The sequence below is a fragment of the Raphanus sativus genome, chromosome 4 (genome assembly GCF_000801105.2).
Source record: "Raphanus sativus cultivar WK10039 chromosome 4, ASM80110v3, whole genome shotgun sequence".
Taxonomy (NCBI): domain Eukaryota; kingdom Viridiplantae; phylum Streptophyta; class Magnoliopsida; order Brassicales; family Brassicaceae; genus Raphanus; species Raphanus sativus.
The window spans coordinates 33,305,698-33,330,574 of NC_079514.1; the positions used below are offsets into that span (position 1 = coordinate 33,305,698).

The 24,877-nt window shown below is 32.8% G+C and overlaps 3 protein-coding genes and 1 long non-coding RNA gene across 7 annotated transcripts; all 4 read left to right on the plus strand.

Moving 5' to 3' along the window:
• The first annotated feature begins 2,393 nt into the window (after positions 1-2,393).
• Positions 2,394-6,272, plus strand: LOC108855392 (agamous-like MADS-box protein AGL17). Its single transcript, XM_018629200.2, has 8 exons — positions 2,394-2,749; positions 4,336-4,414; positions 4,541-4,602; positions 4,998-5,097; positions 5,215-5,256; positions 5,533-5,616; positions 5,737-5,892; positions 5,991-6,272. Exons 1-7 carry the CDS (start codon positions 2,568-2,570, stop codon positions 5,869-5,871), a joined length of 684 nt encoding a protein of 227 aa, XP_018484702.2. The 5' UTR covers positions 2,394-2,567; the 3' UTR covers positions 5,872-5,892; positions 5,991-6,272.
• Positions 6,273-15,215: 8,943 nt separating this feature from the next.
• LOC130510861 (uncharacterized) lies at positions 15,216-18,411 on the plus strand. 3 transcript variants are annotated; one of them, XR_008944650.1, is made up of 4 exons: positions 15,216-15,685; positions 15,912-16,005; positions 16,090-16,184; positions 18,069-18,411. It is a non-coding gene; the product is annotated as an uncharacterized LOC130510861 (long non-coding RNA). The 3 variants fall into 3 exon arrangements; XR_008944649.1 differs by lacking the exon at positions 18,069-18,411 and adding an exon at positions 16,262-16,379; XR_008944651.1 differs by lacking the exon at positions 18,069-18,411 and adding an exon at positions 16,262-16,379 and having other exon boundaries at positions 15,940-16,005.
• Positions 18,412-18,967: 556 nt separating this feature from the next.
• Positions 18,968-19,886, plus strand: LOC108837970 (protein BRICK 1). The gene is made up of 2 exons (XM_018610959.2): positions 18,968-19,310; positions 19,604-19,886. The coding sequence occupies exons 1-2, from the start codon at positions 19,178-19,180 to the stop codon at positions 19,726-19,728; spliced, it is 258 nt and encodes an 85-aa protein (XP_018466461.1). The 5' UTR covers positions 18,968-19,177; the 3' UTR covers positions 19,729-19,886.
• An 871-nt stretch (positions 19,887-20,757) lies between these two features.
• LOC108854728 (glycine-rich domain-containing protein 1) lies at positions 20,758-24,379 on the plus strand. 2 transcript variants are annotated; one of them, XM_057007111.1, is made up of 9 exons: positions 20,758-21,024; positions 21,104-21,227; positions 21,316-21,558; positions 21,660-22,106; positions 22,172-22,716; positions 22,797-22,980; positions 23,071-23,230; positions 23,322-24,021; positions 24,069-24,379. In XM_057007111.1, exons 1-9 carry the CDS (start codon positions 20,873-20,875, stop codon positions 24,091-24,093), a joined length of 2,580 nt encoding a protein of 859 aa, XP_056863091.1. In that variant the 5' UTR covers positions 20,758-20,872; the 3' UTR covers positions 24,094-24,379. The 2 variants fall into 2 exon arrangements, with proteins under 2 accessions (XP_056863091.1, XP_056863090.1); XM_057007110.1 differs by having other exon boundaries at positions 23,322-24,379.
• The last annotated feature ends 498 nt before the right edge of the window (positions 24,380-24,877 follow it).

Genomic DNA, 24,877 nt, shown 5'->3' on the forward strand with positions numbered 1-24,877 from the left:
AATTGGTACGATCTACAAAACCAGAGCCTTAACATATTATTAGTAAACCAGTATTATCCTTACGTAGAGATGAGGGTAGTTGTGTTTAGAGAACTTAGAGAGAACTTTAGAGAAACAACAGATCATTGTCATAAATTGTAAATAGCTAAGTTGTGTTTTGCAATTGAATGTCGGTAATGAAGGTAGTTCAAGGTATATATAGAAATGCCAAACACGTGTACTTTGTAACCCTTGTCTCCACATCCATCCATAATCCAAGTTGGTATTTTTCTCCCTTCAATCTAAGTTAATGATCCTTGACAAACAACTATCTGTAATTAAGACTAAATATATATATCTAACTTATGTAGCAAAAGAAATTTGTATCGAAGAATTGCACCGAAAAGAAATTGTATTAAAGAATTGGATCAGGTGTATGGAATCAATGCCGAGGAACGTGCGAAAGCATCTCTGAATTGGTAAATTCTCAGGTGCTGTTTCTGCTACCCCCACGTCTAGGACTGTTATACATTTGTATACTCCCACTTTATCATATTACTTGCACAAGTGGCTATTATTTTAGTTGTTAATATTATAAAAGGAAAGGAAATATAAATCTGTTTTATTTATTTTTTGAAAAAAATGTAAGATATTCTTTGGTTTATATGTTTGTAATTACATACTGAGAATGGTAACTGAGCTGAATTGTAAGAAATCTATAAACCATTTATATTTGTTTTCCTTTATAATAAAGAAACTTTAAAATACTTACGGAGTTTATTGCAATATATTCATCTACAACAGAGAAATATAGAGAAAACCATTTTTCTAAAAAAAACATACTGTGATATTTTCTTTTATAAAAGAACACATTAAAGCAAAACTATAGATGTGTTTTAGAGTTCATTCTTATATAAAAATAGATATTAGTCAGAGATCTAAGGAGATTTTGTCGCCATAATATGTCTTACATTTTAACATACGGATGCAACATAATATAATTTCAATAAGAATGGTTCAGTTCTTATTAAAACGAAGTGTTTTGGATTTATTAAAGATATAAACAACTAATTAACAACTTTGATTATTCTCTGATAATATGTTTTCCTTAATTGGAAACTTGTAAATGATCTAATCTGTATATGGAACGTAATGTCCGCAACTCCAAGTTCATGTATGACACAGGTCAAAACAAAAGTACTTTGTGTTGTATTTTTTATTGATATATAAGAAAATAGTGTCATGTTTTTTTTTATATTTGTTTAGATGTACTGAGTTATGTAGCATAATTATTCTCAACTCATTTAATATTTTAATCGAAATTAGTTTTACTTTTTTAGTTATTATGTTGTTTAATGTTTTCTGACTAAAATAAATAGCTTAGCATTTTATGCTATTAATTTAATATATTGTTTGTGTCACTACAGTTTTGAATTATCTTTTTCAGATCATGAATATATATGCAAATAGTTTTTTTGTAAAATAAAATGGTTAAATTCGAGTCAATGATGATACAGATCTAATCCTCAGTTAGATGTACAGTCCACAGATAAACCATCTTCTAGATATTCAAATGAGCTGAAAGCAATGTGTTCATATTTGTGTGGTCAGTGAAAATAGAATCCGAAACTATATTGAAGCCGAAGCTCTCTCAAGTACCACTAGACTAACCCGCTAATTATATATGCAAATAGTTGATATATATCTATATATATAAACCATATATCATTTGGTTAATTTTGATACGATTTGGGTTATTTCATACTTAAGTTTTGTTCTTATAAACTTTTGATTCCAAAGAGTTCATAAAACCCTTTTCTGAATTAGGTTCGGAGTGACTGGATAAAAATAAAGACGTTTAATTGGTTTATCTCATTTCAAGAATAGTTCTTGGAACAGATTTCGTAGCACGTATAGATCCATATTAGTTATTATTCCTAGTGGAGATACGACATAAGTAACGCCCATTATATATATTATATATATACATGAAAACAGCTTAAATTCAATTGAACTGTAAGAACATGATTAATCCGATCTCTTATCTAAAGTTAGTTTTTAATTTATGATTTGACTCTTTTTTTTATATCTTGGATAAAAGATGGTTTATATATCTTTTATTTAAAAAATGGTTCATATATTTTTTATTTAAAAACGGTTCTTAAATTTTTTTAGTTAAAATTTTAAAAAAGTAAAAACTATATTTTATTTTTTAAAAACCCCAATTAAGAAATTAGGATTAATCATGGTCCAAGTAATTTCTGAGGTATTTCTCCTATCTTATCTGTTCTATAGGTCTTAACTACGCATCTTTAGGTCTTAACTTGGTACTTTACTAAACAGCCCTCGAGTTGTATCTACCAATACGACTCAAAATAGACTATAACTATTTGTTTATTCCTCGAAGAGATTATTGACCCTTACTTCCTCTTTTTCTTTAATTTCTCTCTTTATCTCTCTCTTCTCTTTCTCCTGATTCGTTCTTCTTCATCGACCTTCGGTGTTGCAAAGATCTAGAAAAACCCTAGAACGGGGAAGATCACCAAGGTCGAGAGGAAGACCGAAATAGGGTTAACTTAAAAGAATTGATGGGAAGAGGGAAGATTGTGATCAAAAGGATCGATGATTCGACGAGTAGGCAAGTCACTTTCTCCAAAAGAAGAAAGGGTCTCATCAAGAAAGCTAAAGAACTCGCCATTCTCTGTGATGCCGAGGTTGGTCTTATCATTTTCTCCAATACGGACAAGCTCTATGACTTTGCCAGCTCCAGGTTTCTCTTTTACTTTAGTAACTCACTCGATCTCTAAACATCTTAAACTTTTTTTTTAAATTAAATACATAATATTAATATCTATGTGTAAATCTATTAGTACATGGAAGTATACATGTGCGTACTTATATAATATCAAGTATTTATTTGCTTGGAATGGTTGGATTTATTGAGTGAGATGTGTTTAGCTGTGTGATCTGCTCATTTGTTGTGAAAACTTTTCTGCATCTTACTCATTTTAAATTATATAAAAACGTGGTTAATATATCTCTCCTAAAACTAATATTTGGAAATGAAACTGACTTTGAATGAAGGATGCCAAAGCAAAAAAAAAACTAATTAAGGAAGTTTACTGATTTAAAGGATCATTGTGGCTTATTGTGTCTATGGACATGTGCCATTGTGTCTACTTATAATCTTATATCATGTATATATGTGTGTGTTAACATTATCTGTAAATTGTGTATCTAGAGTACGGAAGTATGACTTTTCCAAATTTAGAAACATTTGGGAAGTAGAGGACATTGCATACTCAAAGCTCAAACAAGTACAACGTTTGCATACTAAAAGATGATAAAATGAGTGTATAAGATGATCACCATAAACACATTTGGAGACGATATATTGATATGTAGTATGATGTTTCTCATGCAAATTTGTATGTACAAATATAAATCTTAATATTTTTGTGTATATAGGACTATGATAGAATGATTAGAAAATGTTGTGATTTTAACTAATATTAGTGTAATAGTTTATTTACTTAGGAAAACTTATTTAAAATATTGCTCGAAATATGTGGATTTTTTTTTAACGTCTGGATCGATTATTATCGATTAATTATGCTATTACAATGATGAGAATATTACAAAGACGATTTTACAGCCGATAATTCTACCACCATGTGAGAATACCCGCCTGACTGCACCACTCTGAGCCGCACCACTCTGAGCCGTCCTATGAGATCCATGTTCAATGGTACGCCCTGCACCAAACTGAAGATCTCCTGTAACCTGTTTCTCCATAATCTGCATAATTTGGTATTTTCTGGAGTTTGAACCCCAGACCTCCGGGTGTAGAAGCAATTGAACTCTTAATCAAACCACTGGACCAAGGGGGCTTCCACAAATATGTCGATTCTAAAGTTTAGAAGTTTAAGGGATACCGATCATCATTGATGTGTATATAGAATAGCTCAAGAAAATTACCGCTGCAGATATATATTTATAATATGTACCCGTATGTGAACTAGACACCTAGAAACTAGCAGCAAAGTTTTGAAAACATATTACTTCCAAATATGGTATATATACTTCATCTTTGTTTCAACGATCAATCTTTGAAAATTAAATCATCGTGAATATTTACTATTAGTGAATTATATATGCCTGCCTATAATATTTTTATGTGACAATAATCTGAAACTTTTTATTATAAAAAATAAAAACAAAAGAAAATACAATAATAAGATAGTTCCGTTTATGTACTGAGTTTTCTTTCATCAGCAGTGGAAATGGAAATGTTATTTGCTACCAGGGAATAAACACTATGAACTAATTCTAGGTTAAAAATCTCAAAATGAACAGTATGAAATCGGCCATTGAACGATTTAACAAGACCAAGATGGAGCAGCAACAACTATTGAACCCTGCATCAGAAGTTATGGTACGTATATATCTATACAAAACTTACACAACATACGAGAGGAGAGTTTCGTAACAAAGATCTTAGTCATGTTTGTGTACACTTGAATTTGAGAGTTGATGAGTTAAACTTTGTTGTGTGTTATAGTTTTGGCAGAGAGAGGCCGCAACTCTAAGGCAAGAACTGCACTCGTTACAGGAAAATCATCGGTACGCACTTGCTTAAAATTGCAAATAATCACGAGTTTTCAATTCAAATCTAAATGGTAGTCTGTGCATAAATTCTTGTTTCTTATCTATTGGTTTTTGCCTCTATCACTTGCGATATGTGATTCCTAACAAAAACTTCTCTCTTCTTCTTGTAACCACCTTCTCTTTTGGTGATATTATTATGATTATGAGCTGTGAAAAAGCTCCCGTAATGGATATTAAGTCCTTAGTAAGTACCATTATATATATATATATAGCCATGTGTTGTGAAGAAAGATGTATAGTCATGTTATATATTTCTTTGTGTAAACATGTAACTAGGGCAATAAAATATGTGTTAAGAGAACAAAAATCTGTGTATGTACAACATGCAATAAAATTTTGTAATGAAGCAGACAGCTAATGGGGGAGCAATTAAATGGGTTGAGCGTTAATGAATTGCACAATATAGAGAGCAGACTTGAAATGAGTTTACGTGGAATTCGTACGAAAAAGGTTAATTTATTTCTCATTGTTTATATACATGTTCACTCTAGCTCGTCTGTCATGATGTAAGATTGACCATATAGTGGACAAAAATTCGAACTAATATTCATTTTTCGAAACTTACAGCAACAAATGTTGACCGATGAAATCAAAGAGCTAACCAAAAAGGTCAGTACTATATGATATTTATCATTAGGATTCTAAGTACACTCAGAATGTTAAACGATTTTTTTTTATCACAAAATTATTTGCGAGTCCTAAATGCAAACGGTTGAATTTCTTATAAACTCGCTTTTGTGTTTACAAATGTGGTTGAACAGGAAAATAAATAAATTTGTTGTGTTTAACTAGGAAGTACATAAAACTACTTACACATCTAAGCACATAATCTATGTTCTGATTTCTATTTTTTAGGTTCTTATAACTGGTTTATATCTTTTGTAGAGGAATATTATTCATCATGAGAACCTCGAATTGTCGAGAAAAGTACAAAGGATTCATCAAGAAAACGTCGAACTACACAAGAAAGTAATATAAAAACACTATATTCATTACTTTAATTAAGTTTCAATTTGCAACTTCATCCTTTGAATCAAAATCTCCTAGTTGAAGCTAGACATACAAAAGTTGTACTTAATGGTCTTGCAGGTTTATGCAGCGTCAAGCACAAATTTATTGGGACTTGGTGAGCTTGAAGATGCAGCCGATCAATCACATGCACAAGTTACGCTGCAGCTAAGTCAGCCTGAACAGTCCTGTTATGATTCCCCATCAAAGAGCTAAGATAAAAATGAAAAGATACTTGTGTGTTCCTGATTCTCATGAACCCTTCAAACATATATACATGCATATATAATAATAGCGAAATCTCGTTTATAATGTGTCAATATGTTTTCATGTAGGACAAAGTGCAAGTATAATCAGAGGACAAACCGAAGGTTTCAACTATGTACGATATATATATATATATATATATGAGCAATGGAGCAGCGTGTCGGTTATATTCGTTTTAGCTTTCTCATTTGGTTTTAAGTATATACTTAAGAGTTAACAAATATTAAGCAAAAGCATACAGTTTATAGTTAAGTAGGGTGCTCAAATTGAAATTCGGCTTGATTGCAGTTTGTTTGTTTCTCGGTTTTCAGTGAATAGTAATTAAAATATGAGAATGTTATTCGGGTTCATACTTTGTTAGACTTTGTTTTACCTTTTTGTTTTGAGTGGTGATGATGATGAAGAAGCCTTTGTTATTAGGGTAAAAACATATTTTGGTTTTCTTAGTTTTTTCTGGAACTAAGATATATTGACATATAAAAAACTGATAAAGAGCTGATTTTGTTAAAATATTTAAATATTAGATTTGAATTTTGAAATCATTTTGGCTTTAGAACCCTAATTTAGTTGAGCTACTTCGATATTAAGAACATACAAAGCAAGTCCCACTACAAGGATAAGTACCAAACAAAAGCACACAAGGGATTTATTCATCTCTATATGTTACAGTGATATCTATCGAGTTTTTTTAAATCAAGCGTAAGGCTCTTTCCTCCGAGGATGCTTGAACTTTCAGTCCCAGAGCTACTTCAGCTAGATTTATCATACATAAACATGGTGCTATTACCATACATTTTATCATTTATGTGAAACTTCCATACCAGTTATTATTGACACAATAATATCATCAGCTGACCACTTTTTGTTAAAATTGGCCCTAAATTTTTAAAACTTTTTATCAGGCCTTAAGCTGGTTATATCATTTTATTAATGAGTCTAATTCACGTCTAAAAATATAGTTCAGGGTGCAAGTAGTGGCGAATCTAAAAAAAAATTTGAGTGGGGGCATAAAATAGGAAACTCAGAAAAAAGAAGGAAAAAAGAGCAAAAGGATTTTGAACCCAGGTTGAGTGGGGGCAACAACTAACTTTTAACCACTAAAACTGCAGAAACATTTTGTAATTCTCATGCATTGTAGTTTAATTCTAGGTAGTAACCCGCGACTTGCGCGGAATGAGATGGTTAGATCAGCAATTTTTCGAAAATATTAGAAAGTATATATATATATATATATAGTTTGGAATTTGGGTTTTGTGTGTGTTTTTTGTATTTAATCTCGGTGGTGCTGATTTTACGGTATAGACGTCACTGAGATAGAAACATATGTAAATTCTTTACTTTAGTGACATGTAAAAATTTACTGGAACATAAGAGTAAACACAAAACATGTTACCTGGCAACTGCGAAAGCATGTAATCATTTATTTTATCCACTTCATCATTTGTAGGAGTGAGAATGGCTCGATGTCTATACAAATCCTTAACTGTTGAGGTTTGAAAAGCTTGTCCATAAACCTCTTTTTCCATAGTCTCAATAGTTATACATATCACCGATGTGATTTATCTTACTCTGATTCATTTGCAAGAACTTGTATATAAAGATATAATTATTATTATACAATTTGATTTTCATATGCATGATTTTTGTATAATAACATACCTTCCTCATAGGTCATTAACTTCAAACATGTAAGGATTCCACAGAACTTGGCTGTATTCTTTGAACCATGTAAGAAGAACTGATTTTGTGTATAATATCTAATTCGAGTAAGATAAATATATGTACGTAAATATTTGTGTAATCACACTCTTTGCATAGGTTTTATGTATAAATATTATTAATATATAATCAAATTATTATGTATGTAAATTTTTGTGTAATCAAACTTGTTCTATATTTCTTTCTTTGCATCTTACTCTCGAACTCATTTTGTTTATCTCTCTATGGCTCTCTCTCTATGGCTCTCTCTCTCTCTCTCTCTCTCTCTCTCTCTCTCTCTCTCTCCCTCTCTCTCTCTCTCAGATTTTATCAATATTGATGAGTGTTTAAAAAAATAAGATTAAGATTTTAACATATTTTTATTTTAAACATACGAATCGTATTAATGCCCATCTAATCAAATGTTTGATGTATTATTAAAACTAAATTTGTTCTCCATTCAGTCTTTGTGGTTCAAAACTATAAGCATTTTAGACATTACTTAATTCAATATACTTTGAGGTTTAAATTATTATCTCTCTCTCTCTCTCTCTCTCTCTCTCTCTTGGTATCCCCCTCATCGTAAACCCTTTTTTTTTTGAGAAATATAAAAATGTAAACATTCTTTTAATTCTTCGATTATCTTTTAACTACCACAATTTTGTTTTATATGGGAATGTTTCCTAGTTTAATATTTTATCATGAATTTTCCTTGGGTGAATTAGCAACTAATCATAGTTTGGCAATTAATGTACAGTTTTATAAAATTTAAATAAATAAAATAATAATAATTTGTATTAAGTTTTTAAAATAAATGAAAATATTAGTAACTGCCAAAAGAGGAATTTTTTTTAACAATTTTAAAACCGTCACAAAAGAGTAAATCATAAACATTAAACACTATACCCTAAACCCTTGGACAAAACTTAAACCCTTGGGTAAAAATCCAAACACTAAACCCTAAATTCTTGGATATACCCTAAACCCTTGGGTAAATCTTAAACACTAAACTGTAAAATCTTGGATATACCCTAAACACTAAATCTCTCTCTCTCTCTCTCTTGGTATCCCCTTCATCGTAAACCTTTTTTTCTTTGAAAATATAAAAATGTAAACATTCTTTTAATTCATAGATTATCTTTCAACTACCACAATTTTTATTTATATGGAAATGTTTCCTAGTTTAATATTTTATCATGAATTTTTCTTGGGTGAATTACCAACTAATCATAGTTTGTCAATTAATGTACAATTTTTTTAAATATAATAAATAAAATAATAATAATTTGTGTTAAGTTTTTAAAATAAAAGAAAAATGTTATTAGCTGCAAAAAGATGAAATTTTTTTAACAATTTTAAAACCGTCACAAAAAAATAAATCATAAACACTAAACACTATACCCCTAAACCCATGGACAAAGCTTAAACCCATGGGTAAAAATCCAAACACTAAACCCTAAATTCTTGGATATACCCTAAACACTAAATCTCTCTCTCTCTCTCTCTCTCTCTCTCTCTCTCTCTCTCTCTCTCTCTCTCTCTCTCTCTCTCTCTCTCTCTCTCTCTCTCTCTTGGTATCCCCCTCATCGTAAACCTTTTTTTTTGAGAAAAATAAAAATGTAAACATTTTTTTAATTCATCGATTATCTTTTAACTACCACAATTTTGTTTTATATGGGAATGTTTCCTAGTTTAATATTTTATCATGAATTTCTTTTGGGTGAATTACCAACTAATCATAGTTTGCCAATTAATGTACAGTTTTTTAAACTATAATAAATAAAATAATAGTAATTTGTATTAATTTTTAAAATAAATGAAAAATATTAGTAGCTGCCAAAAGATGAAATTTTTTTAACAATTTTAAAACCGTCACAAAAGAGTAAATCATAAACATTAAACACTATACCCTAAACCCTTTGGACAAAACTTAAACCCTTGGGTAAAAATCAAAACCCTAAATTCTTGGATATACCCTAAACCCTTGGGTAAATCCTAAACTGTAAACTCTTGGGTATACCCTAAACACTAAATCTCTCTCTTTCTCTCTCTCTCTCTCTCTCTCTCTCTCTCTCTCTCTCTCTCTCTCTCTCTCTCTCTCTCTCTCTCTCTCTCTCTCTCTCTCTCTCTCTCTCTCTCTCTCTCTCTCTCTCTCGGTATCCCCTCATCGTAAACCTTTTTTTTTGAAAAATATAAAAATGTAAACATTCTTTTAATTCATCGATTATCTTTTAACTACCATAATTTTTATTTATATGGAAATGATTCCTAGTTTAATATTTTATCATGAATTTTTCTTGGGTGAATTACCAACTAATCATAGTTTGCCAATTAATGTACAATTTTTTTTAAATATAATAAATAAATAATAATAATTTGTGTTAAGTTTTTAAAATAAAAGAAAAATATTATTATCTGCAAAAAGATGGAATTTTTTTAACAATTTTAAAACCGTCACAAAAAAAATAAATCATAAACACTAAACACTATACCCTAAACCCATGGACAAAGTTTAAACCCATGGGTAAAAATCCAAACACTAAACCCTAAATTCTTGGATATACCCTAAACTCTCTCTCTCTCTCTCTCTCTCTCTCTCTCTCTCTCTCTCTCTCTCTCTCTCTCTCGATTCGGGTTCCCATTTTAATTATGTATTTTCTAACAAAAATCTAAATATACTTAAATCCTCAAAATCCAAACATAAAATAACATAAAACATAAAAATTAGAATAATGTAAGACTACATATTTAAATTTATATAAAATAGTTCAATTTAAATATTTAGATGGAGAAAAAAGAAATATTTTCAGTTTTTTGAACACTTTTGGTTATTTTTAGATAGATACTTGTGACTACGTTGATAATTTTTAGATATATTCATATTTTTGAATATCTAATATATATAAATATATGTAAATAATTAACATAAATATGTAATAAGATTTAGAAACTTTTGATATTCAAAATATTTAGTTTGGATCAGATTCAGATCTGGTTATCTGGATATTAAGTTTTAGATCTAACTAACTATATAATCAATTTTAGTTAAAGACTATAAATTTTCTATTTTAAATATATCAATTTCAAATAAATATATAATAATATATATATATATATATATTAAATAACTCTCTTTAAAATAAATAAATAAATATATATTAAATTGTTCTATTTCAAAAATATATTGCGTCTAGGTCTTGAGACACAACAGAAACAATGAGAGGACATATGACAAAAGGAAACAATATGAAGTAAAAATCTCAGAAGCATAATAGTCCGGTTTAGCCAGCATAGATAATTTATTACCGAACCAAAAATTTTAATTAAATATTGTCTATTTTAAAACATGCGTATAAAGAGATCCTGCAAATTTGAAATTACTGAGAAGTAATTGTATAAATGGTGTACATAGTGTCTTGTTTAATAGACACTTGTGCTGAAAAAATCCATGCATCCTTTTATTTCCTCGCCAGCTCGTTTAATAGATCTGCCATATAATAGATAGGTACCATTAGACTACATAACTTGTCACACAATGTACATAAAAGAATATATAACAGTTTAGTTTAATAAGTTACACCATAATGGGAACCAACGCCTTGACACCGAACAGAGAAATCAAGAGTCTCCTTAACGGTCATGATACCAACATGAAGATCGTTTTGGCTAATGTAAGCAGATGTTTTGATGGGAACAAACTCGTTAAGGCGGTAACCATTGTAAGTCACTTCCCCGGTGTCATCAAGAGACTTATCTAGCTTCCGGCCGGCAAGAGCCAACATAAGCGCTGTCTTCCCAGAAGAGGGAGAATCCAACAAAAGCGTCATCCTCGAAGGTTTAACAATTAATCCAAGAAACATCTTTAAGAATCGTAAGCTGTGCTTTCTTTGCAAGATGGATCCCCACCAAACCAAGAAGAGACTCTACCATGTTCCTCACCGTGTTAGTAAGCAAAGGAAGAGATCTATCACCGGTGTAACAATCAGCTTTCACATTCAAATTCTTGTACCTCACTTCCACTGACGGAAGCATTATCCCTAATTTATCGATCCCCTTCCTTAGCTTCGTCAAGATCCGTTCGTTGTCCTGTTCTGCGCTTTGAATACCATGTCGATGAACTTCGCACATTCTTCTCGGTCGATCTTGGTGACATCGACTTCTTTGTTGAGGATTTGGTTACCGTAGATGTAGTCTTCTTCTCCTAGCGCGGGCATGAGAGTTGTCCAGAGACGTTTGTATGCTGGGAGAGAAGCCAAGTAGTTTAATTTTGCATGCTTTCCAGTAGCAAACCTGTTATGTTCTCCCTAACTTTTGTCCTCCTCGTCAGCGCTAAGGACTGCCTCATCGATCTCGGGTCAAGAACCAGCGACAAAAGACGGCAAGACTCGAAGCGAGAGAACGATGACTTGGATCCTTCCATCGTCGACAGGAAATGCTTCTAAATGTTTCTGGTTCGTGGTGGTGAGTTTCGTACGATCTTTATCCACATGCTGAGATGGGGATTCAAACCATAAGTTGGAAATGTAGTTGTTTCTAGACGTTTAATTCGGAGCTATGCAAAACCAATGTACAAAAAAACAGTGCGACCATGAATGAAAAAAAAATTGGTTACGTTTCTTGTAATGGAAGCAAATAAGGAAATAAAGCAAAGAATTAAATGATCCGTTTTTCTTAAACTCGCTCAGAGAGTGACACGTGGAATGGAGCCTTCTCATGCATTCTCACCAAAATCGTTTAAGGGTACATATATTTATATATTGCCCAATGAATATTATTACCACTGATATATGATATATTAATAGCTCATCTTATAATATGGTGGAAAACGGGCCAATGAAAACAATCTGAATCCAGTATTTTGGCATACCACATCAAGATGGACCACTTTTATACACCACATAAGTAGTAAATTATTTATATGGAAAATTACCTCTTAGATTTTTACCATAGACTCTAATACTATAATAGTGATATGTATAACTCACACCCAAAAAGTAGTTCAAGAGTAGAAAATTGCTCATATACTTATATAATGCCTAAAATACACTACTATTACCGCTGATGTGAGATATATTGATATATCATGGACCGTTTCTAATACTACAGTGGCACCAAAACATATTTTTTATTACAAACAATAGCAGATGATGAAAGTTTTTCTAAAATAATATTAATTGAAAGTTAGATGATATTTTATTTGGATTTAATGATTAGGTTTTATGGTTTAGTATTTAGAAAATGAAATTAGAGTAAAAATTAGAGTTTATAATAATTTAGTCATTTAGTTAATGTTGTTTTAGAGTTTTTGTGTGTTATTTTTGTTATAGTTTTTGTATTATTTATGATATTTTCTCTCTGAAAAATGAAGAAGAATTCAACGTTTTTATTCATTTCCTTTGGTCATCTTTTAGAACCTAAGCATTAAAAGCTAAATGTTAATTATTTTATATAATTTAAAAGCAATACAATTTAGAGAAATATCCTGAAATAGTATTAAAATATATTTTATGACTCAAAATATCAGATAAGGGGAAAATCATAAAATAGTCATTGTTAAAAAGTTAAAAACACACACACATAAATCTATAAAGTTCAATAGTTGGGAATTAGGATTTAAATTTTGGTATGAGTTTAAGGATTATAGGTTATGATTAGAATTTATGCTAAATGTATTATCATAATAAACTGGTCGAATACTATATTAGTTATTTTTCCTTGTGTACTATTTATGTAAAAACTATTTATGATGATGTCAAGAAAACTATTGTAACATTTAGAAGATTTATCCTAAAATCTAATTATATCAATATTTCTTTAGTTTACCAAATTATTCACTTAACTTGCTGACATTATCTTAAATCGAAAGACTAAAGATTAGTCGTAATTAGTATTTTGAAATTCGATTTGGATCCGCAGTTGAACTAATAAATTCGGTGAGTCAAATCCGGTTTGGGTTTCAGAAAAAAAACAATTATTTTAAAATATGGTAAAACTCACAAAAACATGTTAAACCCCGAGACCTGGCCACCTATTAGTTGAACCACTTATTGAATTAAAATGTAACTAATGCTATTTTGTAATTAGAATATTTAAATTTATTATTTTTACATTTTGAAATTTGGGTTAAGGTTTATATTCAAGTGTTTGGTTTAGTGATTAGTAGCTAGGGTTTAGTTTATGAAAGATTAAAATTTACATTAGATTAAGATTTATATTTCCATGTAAGATTTAGTAATTAGTTGGTAGGGTTTAGTTTATGTATGCTTGGGATTGACATTGGAGAAGCATTAATCCATTATGTACATCTTGGTAATCTATATTATTTTGCTCTATAAAATAGCTGTGTCTATAACTTTTGATTCTCCGATATGTTATATTCTGTAACGCGTACAACTATTATCGATTCATTTTGTTCCATACCATTAAATCATATGTGGTAAATATAGCTGGAACACGCACTTCATATCTTTATTTGATTGTTAATATGTCAAAAAATTAGGTCACCTATTTTATAAATTGCAACTGGAATCCTGTTAAACAAACTACATAATCGGATGAAATGTGGAATAAAAGTCTTATATTGAATTATGTCAAATCAGTATTATTCACCTAATCAATACTATTAAAACATAAATATGACATATTAATATAGATGTTGTCCAACTATTTTAATATGATTACTAGGTTTTGACCCGCCTTTAAAAAGGCGGGTATATTTTTTTTACATTTAATTTTTTTTTTTTTAAATTTGTGTGTTTTAATTATATTTGTGTTTTTTATTGTATAGTATTTCTCTTAAAATATTAATAATTATTTTTAATAATCATATTAAAATAGTGGAACCAAACCTATATCAATAGATCATGTTTATATTTTAATAGTATTGATGTTTGTGTCATTGTTGTATGTATGATTGTATATCAATAGGTGGTTTTTAATCTGTCTATTTTTAGTTTTAGACATTCACATTAAAAACATACTCTTGTGGTTTCCTTTCTTTGTTGAACATCCAAAAATCAACAACGCAATATATTTTATGCGTCTGTAGTTCTGTTGATCTTTTAAATGCAAGAAAAAATATGATTTGTTTTGAATGGAACTGAACTCGACGGTTTATAACGTAAAAACAGGGAACAAAACAGACAATTTGAGTTATGGTAGTTATGGAACGTGGAGTAGTTATATTTTATTATAGTTTATTTTATGCAGTTATATTTTAGATGCATTGTATTTTAAATTAGACACAACATTTTATCAATAGGTCATGCTGCAAAATTAATAGAATAGATTAAAAATTCTTATTAACCATTTAAAAATATTATACAAATAAAAATACAAATATAACTAAAAATATTAATAAAAAAAATTAAAAAATGTGAAAAAAATATCCGCCCTTAAATCTAGTTTGTCTTAAATTTGGCTATTACGTCAATAAACCCAATTGTTCAATAGTCTTAATTATTTTATATTAAATATGTGAAATGAAAAAAACTAAATAAGTAATTTTCTAAATAAATTTTTAAAAATAAAATATTTCTTATATTCTAAATAACTAGTTTATTATTATATAACAAAAACAACTTATGGGAAATTGCCAAAAATACCACTTTTCTTATACCACTTTTCAAAAATACACTAACCAACTTTACCATTAAATTTTAATGAGATGAAAGACTACTATACCCTCGTATACACAACATATTATCTTCTCTTCCCCTCTCCAAATCTCATCGTCATCGTCATATATTCCGGTGAAAAAGTTCGACGCCAACTCTCTCCGGTGACTAATTCCGGCGATATTAAAACGATCATGTGACGCTGAGTTGTACGGTGAGATCCAGCGAAGAAGATGCGGCGAGATCCGACGATGCTACAGCGAGATTTGGTGATGATGACGAGTTCCCGGCAAGATCTAACGACGTTGACGATTTCCGGCGAGATTAGACGACGCTCATGATTTTTCTGACGAGCTCTCTGACGACTTTTCCAGCGAGCCTTTCGACGAACCTGAAAAACTTGACGAGATCCGACGAACTGACCAAGCTCTCTCACGACGTCAACGAAGGTGACAAGATAATAGATGAGATTTTTGTTCTATTTCATTAATTTTATTTTGATTTCTCAGAATCGATGTGCGATGTGTTTCTGGGAAAAGAAAAGGAGTTTTTTTTCTGAAGAAAATTTTCATCCTCAAATTTATAAAACCTTATAAATATAGCCATAACGAACATAGTGTTTATGCATTAACGATTTGATATATTTTGTTTTTAAAAGTGAGTGCTGATTCGTAGGAACAATATGTGATTGGCTTGCATTCAGATTTTGAAGATCGACGAGGTTGGTGAGTTGTTTGAAGAAGCAAGAGGAACTCTGAACAACAACGTGGTTTGTACGATCAAAGAATTACATATTTATAAAGCTTTATAAAAGTTGTAGAATTGTCTTCTTAATATATTATTATTCTTGTAGATGGAGCTCTTAGGGAGGACAAGCTGCTGATTCCACTTCCTTCATTTGTGATCTTGGTTCTTCTCACATTCTATTCTCCATCCACAAGAGTTAAAGTACGTAGTAGTATTTATAAAACTAAACCTTGAAATGAGATTGTTTGATTCTGATCACAAGCATGGTCTCTGTACAGTCTACATAGAGGGTTGATGAAATATATCTCTTGTTGAAGGACGTGGCTCTTTCACCAGATTTGCCTTTTGTGTTGATTATCTTTTGGAGGGACTTTAGAAAAATTAACTTGTAAGACATTATAAATCAGTTTATAAACATTTATAAATCATTTTTGAGTTTATTATACTCATTCTGCCTAACATTCCTCACAAGAATTCTCAAGTTCATCAGATTTGCCTTTTTGTGTTGATTGTCTTTTGGAGGGACTTTAGAAAAATAACTTGTAAACCATTATAAATCAGTTTATAAACGTTTATAAATCATTATAAATTGTTTTATAAACCTTTATAAACTATGATTAATGAATTTATATACTCATAGATAATTATATAAGGGTTTCTTCAAATCTTTATAAATGATTTTATAAATCCTTATAAATAACTTTAAATATTTTTATAAAACTAAAGAACACGTGCAGGCTTTGTAAAGAGATGATGATACGTGGTAGATTCTATAGCACATGCGGACAGCAAGCAAGGCTCCACCGCTTCAGACTCTTGTAAATGGTTTTACAAACCATTAAAAATATTTTTTAATTTCTTATCAATGATTCATAAATAATTATAAATAATTTACAAAGATTTATAAGAAATTATAAACACTTATAAATATACTTATAGTTGTAAGGATTTGTAAATTCTTCTAAATGATTTGTTAACTCTTATAAATTATATTATGAAGATTGTTAAACTCTAATAATATTTTTATAAACCCTTATATCATATAAGTTATATGTGGATTTATAAAATCTTATAAATTATTTGTAAATTCTTATAAACGATTTATAAAGTCTTATAAATGATTTTATAAACTCTTATTGGCATAAAAACATAAATTGGCACAGTTTAAAAAAGGCCAAATTGAAACAGAGGTCAACATTTTTTGGGCAACAGAACAAAGGTCAACATAAGAAAATAAAAACGTAATGAAAGCGGTGAGATGAGACACACGTCAAGGAGATAAGCCTTGTTTGGAACACGTCAATCAACACTTGTTTGCTTCTGAAGATACGGCGAGCTCCGACTTCCACAACTCCTTCAATCTCTTCTAAATTTTCAATCTTCAAACTTCAAATACTAATTAAAATTGATCTATAAACAATATAAAAGATGTGGGATCATTAAAACAATGTTCGTGCTTTCATAATCCCAAACCTTAATACTATGTTTGTTAATATTTTTAGTAATGGTCTAAACATAAACATCTCAACACTGCAAGTAATAAACACTACATGTCAACACTAGAAGTAATAGACACTACTACTCTATTGCTAAATCGTTCTTCTTTATAAAGACTTATAAATCGTCGAGTTGTACTTTTAACAATATCCAGAAATCCAGATTTATAATGAATTATAATTCTGTAAAAAAATGCAGTGTTCGCTATTCCAAAATCTTAATCTCAACACTGCAAGTAATATACACTACATCTCAACACTAGAAGTAATAGACACTACTCCTCTATTGCTAAATCATTCTTCTTTATAAAGACTTATTAATCGTCGAGTTGTACTTTTAACAATATCCAGAAATCCAGATTTATAAGGGATTATAATTCTGTAAGAAATACAGTGTTCGCTATTCCAAAATCTTAATCTCAACACTGCAAGTAATAGACACTACATCTCAACACTAGAAGTAATATACACTACTCCTCTATTGCTAAATCGTTCTTATTTATAAAGACTTAATCTCAACTTGAACTCCAAATCAACCTTGTTTGCCTTTTGGATAAAAGCAAATGTTTACTAACGTTCGTTGTTTCAGATTTCGTTCAGAAATACACAAAATCGAAAGGAGATATACGCATACCAGCTGGGAAACTTGAACAGGAGAAGGATTCGACATCTGATCCACGGTGTGTGAGAGAGGGATGAGATGACGATTACATGAGAGAGAGAATCCGTGTGTTAGCTCGTCGGAGATCTCAACGGAACGATGACGATGACTTTCGATGACGACGACTACGATGTTTCGATGACGACGACGACGACGAGGATTTTCGATGACGACGACGACGATGACGACGACGGATTCGAAGAAGAGAAACGATGGTCTCGACAGAGAGAAGAAAGTATCGATAGAGAGATGTGATATGTTAGAGATAGGGTAGGGTTAATTTAGTATTTTTCACACTACTGAAAAATGTATTTGTGAAAATGTCCCTAAAGTGGTGGTAAACTTGAATTGTGGTACTACACAAAGTGTAGTTATGAAATTTCCCCCTAACTTATTAACTCACCCATAGTCGACCGAATAACACGCTGAGCCGAAAAACTTTTTGATTCAGTGTCCAGATTGAATTTCAAAACACTAGTTGTAACAAATCTTTTTTTCCTTTATCCATGTACAAAGAACCAGGGATTGCTAATTCGTTAATGGATGGTGACATTTGAATAGAACGAAAAAGATTGGATACTAAACTACGCATTCTACAATGATATTACCAAACCAAACCGGCCCACCGAATGTAACAAACGTTCATCACATTTCATATTGAGCTTATCGATTGACAGATATTAATACGTATATAATCACCATTCAGCTCCTTTAGTTTTCCTTTCTTAAAATTTCATCGCATTTCATATAAACTTATAATCACAATTCAGCCCCTTAAGTTTCTCTTTCTTTCATCAAATGCCCGTTTCTTCTAATCCACTTCTCCTTCTTCAATCATAAGACAAACCTGCGATGTAAAGGAAGATAGAAATCGATAACTTTTTTTCTGAGAGAAACTCAGAAAAAAGGAGGTGACCCCTCGTTCTCTAATCGATTACCCAATCATTCGTTCACTCACCAGCTGAATTGAATCTGAAAAAAAAAACAGTGAGTTGTGTGATTGATTGCGTCTTGTGGAAGAAGAGGGAAGTTAAGTAATGGCGAAAGCAGGAGGGATCACGAACGCGGTGAACGTAGGAATCGCTGTTCAAGCAGATTGGGAGAATCGTGAGTTCATCTCGCACATCTCTCTCAATGTCCGTCGTCTCTTCGAGTTCCTCGTCCAATTCGGTAAAACTTTCTTTCTTTCTCTGTGTTGAGTTTTTGACTCTGATTGCTAAATTTAGAAACTTTTTTTTAGGGTTGGGAGATTGGTTTTGGTGTGATGGGTTTAGATGAAAAAGTTCGTAACTTTATTTATTTTGAAATCTAATTTGTGTTGACGTTCATCTTCTTAGATCCAAGATCTTTGATCTTGTCAGCTCCAGTTCCATCTGGTTTTTAGAAGATGAAACTTTCTCTTGAGCTAAGCTTTCCGTTAATAGTAACTCTGAGTTGATGTTGTTGTGTGTGTGTTTGGTCAGAATCGACGACAAAGAGCAAATTGGCATCACTGAATGAGAAGTTGGATCTTCTGGAACGTCGCTTGGAGATGCTCGAGGTCCAAGTGAGTACCGCCACGGCTAATCCTTCTCTGTTTGCTACCTGAAACACACACAGTCAGAGTCTGAGCCTTTGGCATGTGAACCGTTGAATCATTCTTTCTTCCAAAACTATAATATGAATCCACACATGAACTTTGTATCTTTGTCTATCCCAGTGTTGATGTAACTTGTTAGATCTTTTGAATGCCAAATTATTTCACTATGTCACTTGGAGTTATTCTTCATTTTGATCTTTGCGAGGCTCCCTAAAAAGAACCATTTCATACACAATTAATTAGTGTCTCAAAATCACTGTGAAAATCTAATAAAAGTTGAACTATTAATCATTTTCTTGATCAAGAATCTGTCCATTCATTGATGTTGCTTCCCAATAAAAAGACAGAAGCCCTTTCCAAGTCTAAAAGAGGCTATATATAGATCACTGTTTGTGTTGCTGCTAAAGAGTCACAAAAGGTTTATAACCAAAAGCGTTTGTTGATCTATAATCAAATCACGGTTGGATCTGTCTCTTTAACATTGTGACAGAGGCCAAAACACAGAATGTTTGAATTTATACAAACGAAACATTATTGAGTAGTATGATCTATATACCCTGAAGAAATGAGTTGTGTCATAATCCTCTGGAAGCTTCTTCCTCTGATTCATCAAGACAGCTTTCGCAAGGCACACACTTAATACAAAGAATCCACCGGTTTAAAGAAGTGAAGGGCGTTAGTAATATAACATAACCGGTTTAGATTTCACATTTGTACAAATAAAATTCTGCATGATTCACTGATTCTTTCTCACAAATCCATAACTCTTATCCGAACCCTTTTTGAGACCGGTATATGGTTCTTATTGTACTAGAAGTCTAGAACACATTAAGATAACCGGTATGTTCTTAAACCGGTGTGTGTCTTTCAGTAGACGTTAAAAGTGGTTCGTTTAGGCCTTTTCTATCCAATAATGGTAGGTTAAACGAATATTATAGTTGGGGGTAATTTAGTCATTTGATCATGCTCTCCCCTTGTGATGGATCGTACAAGTGTCTCAAGCCTCTTCCTTGGGATGATCGTACGATTCTCTCAAGTCGTTATATAGTACCACGGTACCACCAGCGTTTCTCTCGGAGTCTCCGGCAACAAATAGTTTTGTTTAATTTGGGGTTTTTGATCGGTTTCCTGAAGGTGAAATTGATTGGATTCGATGGATCATGAAGTGGAGTGGCTTGAAGCGCAGAAGATAGAGACTAGCGTTGACTTACTTGCTGCAGCTAAGCAACAGCTTCTCTTCCTCGCTGCTGTTGATCGTAACCGTCGGCTCTACGACGGTCATGCACTTGATAGAGCCATCTACAGGTACGATCCCAAGCTTCATAGGTTCTCTACTTTGTGTCAGACCACTCTTTGATGGGGTTCTTTTTAACTGATGTTTCAGGTACAATGCTTGTTGGCTTCCTTTGCTTGCAAAACACTCTGAGTCATCATCATCACTTAGTGAAGGGCCTTTGGTTCCTCCTCTTGACTGTGAATGGATTTGGCACTGTCACAGGCTTAACCCGGTAAGCTAACTCAGAGTTTTTTCTCATCTCTAGGAAGAATAAAGAAAAAAACTGATCTTTTTGATGTGATATGTTCCTGAATCCATAGGTGAGGTATAAGTCTGACTGTGAGCAGTTCTACGGAAGGGTACTCGACGTATCTGGCGTTGTCTCTTCAGTGAATGGGAACTGCAAACTTAAGACTGAAGAGCTATGGAAAAAGTTGTATCCTGAGGAGCCTTATGACCTTGACTTGGATAAGGTAGTCTCTGAAAAAATTTCAGATCTTGAGAAATGCACCAAGTATGATTTGGTTTCAGCTGTAAAGAGGCAAAGCCCATTTTACTACCAGGTAACTTTTTGGACGACTTGTTGTTGTTGCTGTTGCTATATCATCATGATAACAGTTATGATTATGTTTTCTGATCTTGTTGGTGTGGTACTTTGCGACAGGTTTCGAGGACATATGTAAGCAACGACGTTTTTCTACAAGAAGCTGTTGCTAGGTATAAGGGGTTCCTGTACCTGATTAAGAAGAACAGAGAAAGGTCTTTGAGACGGTTTTGCGTTCCGACTTATGATGTTGACCTCATCTGGCACACGCATCAGCTCCACCCGGTTGCTTACTGTAATGATTTGGAGAAGCTCATCGGTAAGGTGTTGGAGCATGATGACACAGATTCTGACCGAGGCAAAGGTAAGAAACTCGATACTGGTTTCTCTAACACTACTGCTCAATGGGAGGAGACGTTTGGTAGAAGATACTGGAAAGCCGGTGCAATGTATAGAGGCAGCACACCTGCACCTGTCGCAACTTCACCTTATGTTTCTGATGTTTTGGCCAAAGAACCGAATACAAAAGATGATTTAATCCAAGTTCCAGAAGTGGAAGTCATTGAGGTAGTTTCTTCAGTTTTTCCACTTTTTATAATTGCAGTCTTGTGATACTTTTTGCAAACCTGCAGGTTCTCTTGGAGATTATCGAGGTTAGTAACATACCAGATGGACATAAAGGAAAGCTCTCCGTTGTGTTTAGCAAGACTCAGCCTGATTCTCTTTTCGATGCTGAGCGTAGACTGACCATTTTATCTGAAGCTGGGGAAAAGCAAGTTGCTTTCTTCCAGTGTGAACCAACAGGAGAGCTTCATTTCCACCTTGTCTCCTCTTCACCTTCTAAAATACCAGTTTCGAGGGAACCTAAGAACTTAGGTTTTGCATCTTTGTCACTAAATGAGTTTTTCTCACCAGTTATCACTCAACTGTCTGTCGAGAAGTGGCTGGAGGTAACGCCCAGTAAAGGTAGTAAAACAGATCCGAAACCCATAAGCCTGAGAGTTGCAGTCTCGTTCACTCCGCCAACATGCTGTCCGTCTGTTTTGCACATGGTTCAGTCGAGACCATCGTGCAAAGGCTCTTGCTTCTTTCCAATCATCAGAAAGTCCCGTCATGCTAAGAGTTCAACACATGTTGTTGATGAAACCGAAACAGAGGTTATCTCACTCCAAATGAGGTATGCCAGTATATAAACAACATTCTCTCTTGCAAAATGAACGCATTTTCCTATATGATGACACAAACCACTTTATATAGTGATGGAGCGGCACTTAAAGGTGATTACACTGCTCAAAGACAAGTGATTGGTGAGATGGAATTTGGTGAAACTCGTGTGCTAGCAGAGTATACTGGCACTTTCTGGTCTTTGCTGGACTCGAAATGGTCACTCAAGCAAACCAATGTTGATAATCCACTGTTTGAGCTTTTGGGAATTAGAGTGGTACGTTCTGCTGTTTCAACTCCAAAAGATTCTTCTTGTTTTGACTTTGTATTGCCTTTCAATGATGAAATGCTTTTATTGGTTTTACAGGTGAAATTTTTCTCAGGGAGAAAGCTGGATTATGAACCAAAACACTGCGCAAAACGTAGAAGTGAGGAGGATTTCATGACCCTTGTCGAATTCTCTAAGCAGCATCCATATGGAAAAGCTGTGGCGTTGTTGGATTTGAAGTTTGGTTCCATTGAGGCAAGTGTAGAACTTTTGGTTTTACTCGGCATATTACTTTTCTTTCTTGTGTCTTTGCCATGCTCATCTGGCTCTGTTATTCGACATGCAGGCAGAGGAGAACTGGCTGGTTTTGCCGGGGATTGTATCTGCTTTCATACTCAATACTCATCTGAAGAAAGGAGGATCCAATGGGTTTGATACCACAACCAAAATGGCGCAACAGGAATGCCTTAAAAGTAATGTACTAAAAGAGGAAAGCAAAGAGACCAGACTTGTAGCTACGGTGGAAACTAAAGTGAAGGGAAACACTACAAATGGGCAGACTGTAGCTGCTATCATAGCACCTGAGAAAGGTAGTGGTTGTGGCGGTGGTGGATGTAGCGGTGAATGTGGAAACATGGTGAAAGCAGCTATGGCTAGTGGTTGCGGTAGTGGTTGTAGCGGTGTATGCGGAGACATGATGAAAGCAACAAACGCCAGCGGCTGTGGTAGTGGTTGCAGTGGAGAATGCGGAGACATGATGAAATCAACAAAGGCCAGCGGCTGCGGTGGTGGTTGCAGTGGTGAATGCGGAGAAATGATGAAAGCAACAAAGGCCAGCGGCTGTGGTGGTGGTGGTTGCAGTGGTGAATGCGGAGACATGGTCAAAGCAGCAAACGCCAGCGGCTGCGGAGGTGGTTGTAGTGGAGAATGCGGAGACATGGTCAAAGCAGCAAAAGCTAGCGGCTGTGGAGGTGGTTGTAGTGGTGAATGTGGAAACATGGTGAAAGCAGCTAAAGCTGGCGGTTGCGGCGGTGGGTGTAGCGGTGAATGCGGAGACATGGTGAAAGCAGCATAATCTGGTGTTTGTTGGGGTGACTCGGAGACATGGTGAAAGCAGCATAATCTGGTGTTTGTTGGGGTGACTCTAGTGGTTGCGCCTGGAGGACAACCGTTGTGGTTTGAAAATCAATACCAAACCGGTCAAGTTTGTATAATAAATAAAAGCTTCTCTTTGTGTTTTCTTTCACTCATGTTTGTTTTTCTTTTGTTTGTCAAAATGGAAAGCTTGTTATATTTATATATAATGTTGCCTGGACACTAGTGAAGACATACCCAATGCTGATGTCCTAATGTACTCTGACTGAAGCTTAAGCTTATTGCTTAAATATATTGATGGTTGGTACTTGTATATGTCTTCCACCAAACCTAGAGTAAGCAATCAAGTTACACTATATGAGTGTTACGAGAAAAAAAAAGTTACACTACTGTATGTGAAAAGAAAGTCGCATTGTAGCATTCGAGGCCGCAAGCGGCCGGCCCAATATATTTATATGAGTCTCCCTTGGATAATAAAATATTTGGACCCTCAAAAATTAGATTTTATCAAATTTATCACCAAAATTCTATTAAAAATACACAATGTTCTGAAAACCGACCGGACACTGAAACTGACGACTTACTGGGTTATTGAATCGACCGCAGGTGAACCACAAATTAATAAATGAATTAATTTATTAAATAATAATATATTAACTATAAAAAGAAAAATATAGAAACTAAAGTTAATATTTTCTAAAAGTAATTTAAAACATAAAATAATAGTTTCGATATGTATATATTTTAAGTTTAAAAAACATTTAGAAAATGCTTAAATTTTTTTTTTATATTTTATTTTCATTTGATATAC

Excerpts from the sequence above, each read along its gene's own strand:
- LOC108854728 (XM_057007110.1), top strand. The coding sequence starts at position 20,873 with ATGGATCATGAAGTGGAGTGGCTTGAAGCGCAGAAGATAGAGACTAGC. Across the intron at positions 21,228-21,315 it reads ACTGTCACAGGCTTAACCCG|GTGAGGTATAAGTCTGACTG; the intron begins GTAAGCTAACTC and ends CTGAATCCATAG. Across the intron at positions 21,559-21,659 it reads AAAGCCCATTTTACTACCAG|GTTTCGAGGACATATGTAAG; the intron begins GTAACTTTTTGG and ends ACTTTGCGACAG.
- LOC108855392 (XM_018629200.2), top strand. The coding sequence starts at position 2,568 with ATGGGAAGAGGGAAGATTGTGATCAAAAGGATCGATGATTCGACGAGT. Across the intron at positions 5,098-5,214 it reads GTGGAATTCGTACGAAAAAG|CAACAAATGTTGACCGATGA; the intron begins GTTAATTTATTT and ends CGAAACTTACAG. Across the intron at positions 5,257-5,532 it reads TCAAAGAGCTAACCAAAAAG|AGGAATATTATTCATCATGA; the intron begins GTCAGTACTATA and ends TATCTTTTGTAG.
- LOC108837970 (XM_018610959.2), top strand. The coding sequence starts at position 19,178 with ATGGCGAAAGCAGGAGGGATCACGAACGCGGTGAACGTAGGAATCGCT. Across the intron at positions 19,311-19,603 it reads CGAGTTCCTCGTCCAATTCG|AATCGACGACAAAGAGCAAA; the intron begins GTAAAACTTTCT and ends GTGTTTGGTCAG.